At 40.3% G+C, this 7,999-nt stretch overlaps 1 protein-coding gene across 1 annotated transcript in view; it reads left to right on the top strand.

Moving 5' to 3' along the window:
- FNDC1 (fibronectin type III domain containing 1) overlaps positions 1-7,999 on the top strand; it is a 38,606-nt gene that overhangs the window by 15,789 nt on the left and 14,818 nt on the right. Inside the window, exons 11-12 of the mRNA XM_017739424.1 lie at positions 4,145-4,210; positions 6,055-6,219. Of these exons, the coding sequence (XP_017594913.1) occupies positions 4,145-4,210; positions 6,055-6,219 (231 nt within the window). The remainder of the gene's footprint in view (positions 1-4,144; positions 4,211-6,054; positions 6,220-7,999) is intronic.

Here is a 7,999-nt window from a genome sequence, read left to right as displayed (position 1 = left end):
GTGACAGGCAACCTTGGTTCTGCACAGATAAGGCAGAAAGTTGTACACTGATATCTTTATCATCTGAAAATACAAACCAGTGTCAGTGCATGTCATTTTTCCTTGATGCATTTACACAAGCTTAGGTTTTGGTGCCAAACTGAAATCCAAAGTAAACATGTATATATGCACTAGAATCTTTGGGTGTTGAGCCTGTTCCCTATCATGTTTTGTGCTTTCAGCACCTGGATGTTGCACTGTTAGTGAGTTAGCTGCTTATTTTGCCAAACCAGATCAGGGAGCCCCATGGTAGCCCTTATTCTTCCCATCTGTAATCCTCAACCCAGTGTGCTAATGGGCAATAGCAGGACAGCCATAACTTTACCAGCATGTTGGCAGTCAGACATCTGAGAACTGCAGCGGCCTGTTTTAATGGGTAATGAAACCCTCTCACCTTTCTCCCATACACCTGTATCTCTTAAGTCAAAGTAGATTTACAAGCAGGTCACGTAACCATGGCCTAGGAAGCTGAGCTATCACTTTGAAAAGGGCAGTAATCTGGGGGGGTATGGCTTCAGCAGCTCACAGTGAATCTAAGGATGGCATCTTGGGAGAAGATCTCAGAAGCAGAAAACAAAAATTCCTTTCCCAGCTGTCCTAGGTAACTAATGAGTCAGAATGTCAGTTCCTTCTGCAGGTGGAATTACAATGAGTTATAGTGTTAATATTTATTAACAATTAGCCATGTTTGACAGTGTGCATTTATAGAAGTGTGCTTGCAGATGTGTATATGCACAGATGCGTACACACACAAATATATATATATATATAAATTACTTCATCATTAAATATTTCTGTGAAGATTTTTGCTTTTCCCTATGGGAAGTTCATCGTTCTTAATTGTACTTACAAAAGTGTTGCAAATATTGTTATATTTGGTCACTCTCATACTTTCAAAGTTGCCTAAAGGAAACCGTGATTTTTGGTAGTTAGAATCCCTCCCACACCCCCCAGCTCCTTTTCTTACCTTAAATGTTGATTATGTCCCGTAATGTTTCCTCTTTTTTGGCCTGTGCTGTTTGGTACCTGGAGGATGTCATCTGAGAATACACATTGTAAGAACAGTAGAAGTTCATTAAGTATGTCTGGGGTTAAACTGAAAGTAGGCTCCAGAAGCTGAGCAACAAAATAGTTTGTGGTGTTACATGTAGCAGAGTTCTAGGCTGGGGAATTTTCATGTGATTTTCTGAACATTTAAAAAATTCTGCATGCGTTTTTTGCCTTCTACCAGATGGGCTTGCTGAATCCTTGAACTTCACAGAGGCACGAATCAAAACTAAGTTTTTATTCAGGCTGTGTGTTCAATGAGAATGGCCTTTAAGTAACTCATAAACTGCCTGGCATTTTGACAGTATGTCTGCAAATGCCTCACAGTGGAAGAGTGAAAGGACAAGATGGTGCTGAATTTCTGCTTCTTAGCTGGTATATAGCTTGAGCAATATTAGTCCCTACCTGGAAATTTTAAAAGCTTCTCTGAAGAGTCCTTTTTTTTTTAGTTTTTTTTAAATCCTAGCGACCTGCCTCAGGATTAGATAAACACAGCAAAACAGCCTGCCTGTTCCACAAAGGAACTTGCTATAAAAGAAAAGATCTTTGTGGTATTTGTTTAATGATGGTTGTTATTGTTTAACAAGTGAAGTGTATATTTCAAGAGGGTAAACAACTACTACTTGAATTATCTAAACAATTAATGCAGTTTTCACTTGACCGTTTCCAAATCATATTGAAATATATTTTTATCTTGTCTTTCCCTTTAATCTGAGTCTAGAAAACACTCCTCATTATTTAGTGAAATACTTTTTCTGCCAAAGCTTGATATTTGTTGCTTAGTGCTTTACTCACAAACAGACAGGGCTGCAAGTGCCAAAACCCACCGCCAAATATTCTACTTAAACTTTAGCAAATTCTTTTATCTCTGGCAGGATTTCTTCTCAACCCAGCAGAATTTATTGTCAGCTTTTCACTAGATTCAGCAGTCTTTAACTTTCAAGGAGGAGTTTGGCCACACAAGGATGATTTGTCAGTGAAATTGACTAAACTTTATTCATACCTCACAAAGAAAAGAACAGGTGGAGACTTAACCACGCGTTGCATGTGATAAAATCAAGTGATGGATTTTGTAAGACAAGTAAGACAACAAGACTGTCTTTACAGATGCCAAAAGTCAGCAGCAAGTGGTCATAGGAAGACTTGGCCTTATTTGTTACAGGCAAGGTTTACTCAAGAGCTTCAGCGAAGGGTGATGGAGCAAGAAGAACTGCAGCTGGAGTATGTGCAGAAAATATTAAAATGAGAGGTCTGTGGGGAAGTACCCCTATCATCACCATGAAATAGCTAATGCTAAACAAGCACAGACACTGAAATTGAGTACAAAAATAGAAAATTAAATTTGGCTTTGCTGGATTGTAGGTAGGCCAAAGACTTAATAGCTAATAAACATGGATGAGTTGAAATCTGCCCATGAAAGATTTCAAATTTCTGCATATCTGATCCTCTTGTTTACTTGGATTTAGGTGGTCAAAGGTAAATGCATGCATTATAGATGTTGGTTGATGCTGGACAGTTGTGGGTAGATCTGCAAAATTCAGCAAAGAACCTACTTTGTGACTGACTACTCTCAGAGAAATCAAGTGACTTCCAAGGGGATCATCTGAAGAGTGGCTGTAGAAGTCTATCATGAGGAAGTCTCAGATTCTAATATGTGGAAGTCCAACAAGAAAAAACCCATTTCCTGTGTTTTAAAGTTTATTTTGTTATTAAAATCACACAGTGTATTTAAAAGAAAATTATTTTAGGAGGAAAAAAGTAGTCATACTGTAATTGTTGGTTCTAAAAAGAATCAGCAAAATGAAAATATATCAGATTATATTTGTGAACTAATTAACATTGGAAGTTGAAATTTTGCACTGTTTGCAGTACTGGTTTAGTAAAAATAACACAATTGCTTCTCTATTGAGTGTTACCAGAACATTACCAGTGTATGTGAAGTGTCCTGAGATCAAAGCTGTCTTTCTCTTGTCTTTGTTCACACGCTGGCCACTCCCCAGCCCCAGCATTTCACTGGAAACTTCTGATGGTACCTGCAGCGGGTCACAGCATAGTGCTTTTGCTTTGTTTGCATGGCTTTTTATGACTGTTCTGAGCTTTGTGTAATCTTTGGCTTCCCTGAATAACATGTGGAGAAATGCTTTCCTCAGAGTGTGGAGGAAAGCCTTCAGGATTCAACAGATGGTTGATGGTTGATGTATCTGGTGCTGGATTAATGTCCTGTGGAGATACTGAGATAATATAAAGGAATAGTCATCTGGGAAGTCTGTTGGTGCATTTGTATTGGGTTTTGGGGTGGATCAAGAGAATGTTTTTGATGTGCACCTCATAATATCTGTCCTTGCTATGCTTTCATTTGCATCCTGGAGCAATCTCGCTCTGATTTCCTGAACTGAATTCATGTTGGATGAAACTAAAGCAGAACCAGTGCTTCAGGATTACACCTATGTGGCCAAATATGTAACTGGCAGCCATTCCATAGGATCAGAGTAGAGCAAATGCAGAGTAAAACTCCAGAAAATCCAGCACTAATTACTTCATTCTACAAATCCATTCCTTTTGGGCTGCATTACTTGCAAGACCATTGACATGAGGGTCTATAAATGTCATGGCTGTGTGGGCTGTTTGTTTTTATACCTCCACAAAAATATTTGGGTAGAAATATTTAATTGCTTGGTTGGTATTTTTGGCATATAATATTTTCACATTTGCTGCTTCTGAGACTATAAAATATTGTCAAATCCAGATGTGAGCACTATGCAGTTGCTGGCAGCCTACCTTTGCTTCAGAGCAGCTGAGGCCTGGGGCAGAGCTTCTGGACTCTTTATTTTGTGTAGCAGCCCTGAACCCATTTTCCCCCAGCAAAGCTCCTGACCACTGCACTTAGCTTCTCATCTGTATTCAAAATATGCAGAGTGGACTGTCACTGTGTTATTTGGAAACTAGGCAGTTAGCTTATTTCTTTACAATTCAACTGGCTAAATATTTTTATTTTAAACTTTACTCCAGAATTATTTTATTGAATTCTTATGGCATTTTTTTCTTTCTCCTTCAATAGATACATTCTCAGGACTGGATGCAGATGTGACAGCAACTCCAGAGGCATATGTGATATATGATGATGGTACTGTTTAACTGTAGAAGTCTATTGCAAGTGTCATGTTGCTTTTTTCTCTGTCTTCTTTCTTTGGAACTAGGTTCAAGGAGGCAGATTGGTAGATAGGAGCTTAAGTGAGTGGTGGTGAGCTGGAAAACAGTTCTGCATCTCATGTGAAGAGAAAGGGTGCAAATCCACCTGTTTCTGGACATAGACGTCCCTTTCTATCAGTCCTGCAATCTACCAGGAGCCTATTGAGGAAAAAATTACTTTTCAGAGCTGTGTCATATAGACACTGCATCACTTCTGGATTCGCTCTCTCTGGTACAACTTCTAACTCCAGTCCAGTCTAAGTCAATTACCTTCTCTAAAATACAAAATCCAAATAACATTTGAGCCCTGGAAGCTTGAAATACCTTAGTGAGTTGTTTTTTTTTAATGGGTAGCCTGTATTTAGACAATTAAGCGTGCTCATACTGAATGAGATCACCTACATATAAAATAACTAATCAGCTCAATTCATGTGGAATTTAAATCAAAGAAGTTTAAAATCAGATGAAAGAAAAAGAGGGAAATATTTTTTCAGAGTTATATTCATGCCATCTTGATATTATAATCAAGGATATACAAAACTTAGCTGAAGAGGAAGCATCAAGTCACAGCATTTAATTGTAAGTTTGCATAGGGAATGCAAATTCTCAATTATTGGAACAGCATTCACTTTCTGCCATCAGTGACATCTGATGTTCTATCCCTTTTAATCCTCAAATTTGTGCTCCTACCCCTGCATATGAAAGTGGGTAAGTACAGACCTCAGTTAAACAAAAAGCTTTTTAGTAGAATTTATGGCTCTAGAACAATGAAAGTTTTTTTATTTGTGGTTGTAGTGCTGGGATCTTAAGTCTAACCAACAACAGGAAAACATTTAAAAAGAGAGTGCAGCAGCTGAGTAGAAGATAACATAGACATTTGTACTTTTAATTCTGACCACTTCATACTGAGACTGACATTTAGAATGTGGGTAGGAGGGGATGATCTAGAAACTGCACAAGACACATATCCCATGTTCCCTGTATCTCCATGGATGCAGAATATCCTCAGTGCACAGGTATTTTGCCAGGCCTCCCTTTAGGTACAGGTCACCTGCAGAAAACAGATGCTTTAGCAGTTTAAGCACAAAACAATCAAAGACATTGAGCTGAGTTCCCCAGCCTGCGTGAGGTCATGGCAGGGATGCCAAATGCTAGTTTCCCTTCATTTTGTCTGCCAATCAGGTAGCACACTAGCTTTTCACAGAGCACTGAATTTAATAGGACTGAACATCATGAGAGTCCTGGAGGGACCACAAAGGGCAAGTACTGGACTCCACGTCTCCAGTCGCAGGAGGGTTTGAGAGTGGTATGAACCACCTCTGGGGCTTTAGAATTGCAACACAGTTTTCTTAAAAACCCATTTTTTTCCTCTCCCTTATCTCCTTCCTTTGGCATCTGAGGGCTTTGGCCAGGGATTCAATTACAGTGCCATTGTCTCTTGGGGGTTGTGAGAGGAGGTGGCAGATGCACATTCAGGATATTGCTGTACAAATACATTTGTTAATTGTCATCCTGTTTAATCGTGTGACTGAGGTCTAAATCAGCAATCACATGCGTGTTCTGAGGCGAAGACTTTGTGCTCACTGTCCATCAGTTTGGTAGAAACCATTGCAAGGCTGAGGTGTGACCAGCCTCGACATAGAGGCCAGTAAAGAGTGTGCAGCAGCCAGGGCAGGGTGTGTGGCACTCCTTTGGGATTGCAACAGAAATGTTTCCCTTCTCAGTTCAGCCAAAATTAGATAAGCATGCTAACATTTTCATCTTATGTTTCCTCTGAAGACTATGAGTTTTTTGAGAGCACTTCGCCACCAATCACCACCACCACTGTCATCACCACCACTGCTTCTACGACGACAGAATTGGAGGTTGTCTATCCAGAGACCAGTGTTGTTGGCACTGGCCCTGTGTCAGAATATGATATTGCTGGGAAGAAACGCTTCACTGGTAAGGATGTCCTTTGGTTTATGTAGCTTACTACTTGTGCTGCAAAGAGTTCTTATTCCAGCAAGGCCAGCCCTTAAGCTGAGACCATTGCACAAACACATCCAGTAGACTTGTGTGTGGTTCTTTTAAGGATTGCCACCTTGGGAAGCCGAACAGCAGTACTTTTTTCCTTGCTTTGATGCTTGTGTGTCTGTGTGTGGGCCCACAGTTATTTCATTGGACCAGTACAAACCTCTTTCATTGTGAGTGCTCTGCTCTGTGTTCTGCATTGTATTTGGTCTAGTTGAAGTTAGTAAGAGAGCAAGAGTGTCTACACCAGTGCTTGGTACAGCTTGACTGCATCTAACTTCACACCAGTAGTTCCAGCAGTGCAAGTTTCCATGTAGGTGTGAGTCTTCCTCTGGGGGACCTGATTCTTTTACACTGATCTATCCAACCCACATGATTTCATCCACCTTGCACAAGCATGTGTGTCAAAAGCATGCTTCAAAGTCAAGGAATGAATTGTATTTTGGATATGAACTTTCCAAAAAGTAAATCCAGTAGAGATAAATATGATTTTGCTATTTGAATGTTTTCTCAGTAGAAGGAATTTGATGAAGGAGCCCCCATTACATGAGCCATGTCTCCTGTGTACACAAGCCATTCAAGTGTGTAGGTTGGTGTTGCAGCACTGACTTCAGAGCTGCTCTGCTTCTTTGACAGAGAAGCAGCTGGGGCCCAGAACAGAGGGATTTGGAGATTGTAGGGCACTGCATTCCAGCTTCCACCCCAGGCTGGTGACACCCCCTGAAGCCCTTTACATATTTCTGGCACCTGAACTGAGATCAGGTCAGCTGCTGACTCACCTAGCATTTCAGAAAAGAGTTCAGGGGATGCAGAATCATCTTTGACATGTCTTGGCTTCCCTTCCAATATCCACAAGCTTCATGTGGCTTAGAGTGGAACTCTGCTGCTTGAGTAAAAGATTTGTTTTTATATATGCCAAAACTTTTTCCAGTGCATCTTGAGTTTCTCTGTCCAAACAATTTCATGATGTTTCTATTCAGCTCTCTCACTGACAGTGCTTCTTGATTCATTTAGCTGGAGAGGCTAAAATTAACTTCATTGCGAGATCTGGAAAAAATTCCTTTAGGGCATGAAATCCAATAAGATAAACCAAGAAACGTTGGTTTATGAACATTTCAAGGCACTAGGGAAATAATATTACCATTTCAATGAATTGTATTATTGCAACTGAATAAACATTTCCAAAGCAAGTTTTATAGTCGTTACTTTGAATGTTACGGTGACTTTTAAGGCAATAAAAAGATGGTTTAATCTTTTTCTGAACTGAAGTGCAATTCCAGGAAGTATAAAGCTTTTAAAAATAGAAGTTACCGGTTGGTAGCACATGCCTGGAAGGCAGGGACTCCTGACTCCTGGTCCCTTAGTACCCAGGGGACCACAACAATCCCTTTAAACTGGTTGGACTTCACCTTGGAATTACTCCTTACGTTTCTTTTGTTGTTTCGCTCCGGCTTCAGGATATTTGTGTAAGAATCAACTACTTAGACCTGTAAAGTCTTAGATGATTGAAGGCCCTGGCAGGGATGTGTTCCCATGTGTGGAAAGGCAGAATTTGGGTGACATTTTCATCACACCGTCCAGAGCAGCTGGAGGTAGCGTGCGGAGAGTGCTGCAGTCAGGCTGCTCTCTTCTGCCTCTTCTAGCAAAGACAGTCCTTCGTCTTTGCATAATTTGGTGCAGTTGTGAGTGTGGAGTAAACCTGAATGTTGGC

Source organism: Corvus brachyrhynchos, unplaced genomic scaffold (assembly GCF_000691975.1).
Source record: "Corvus brachyrhynchos isolate BGI_N302 unplaced genomic scaffold, ASM69197v1 scaffold14, whole genome shotgun sequence".
Lineage (NCBI taxonomy): Eukaryota > Metazoa > Chordata > Aves > Passeriformes > Corvidae > Corvus > Corvus brachyrhynchos.
The sequence above is the reverse complement of the archived record's forward strand: the minus strand, read 5'-3'. Positions and strand labels throughout refer to the sequence as shown.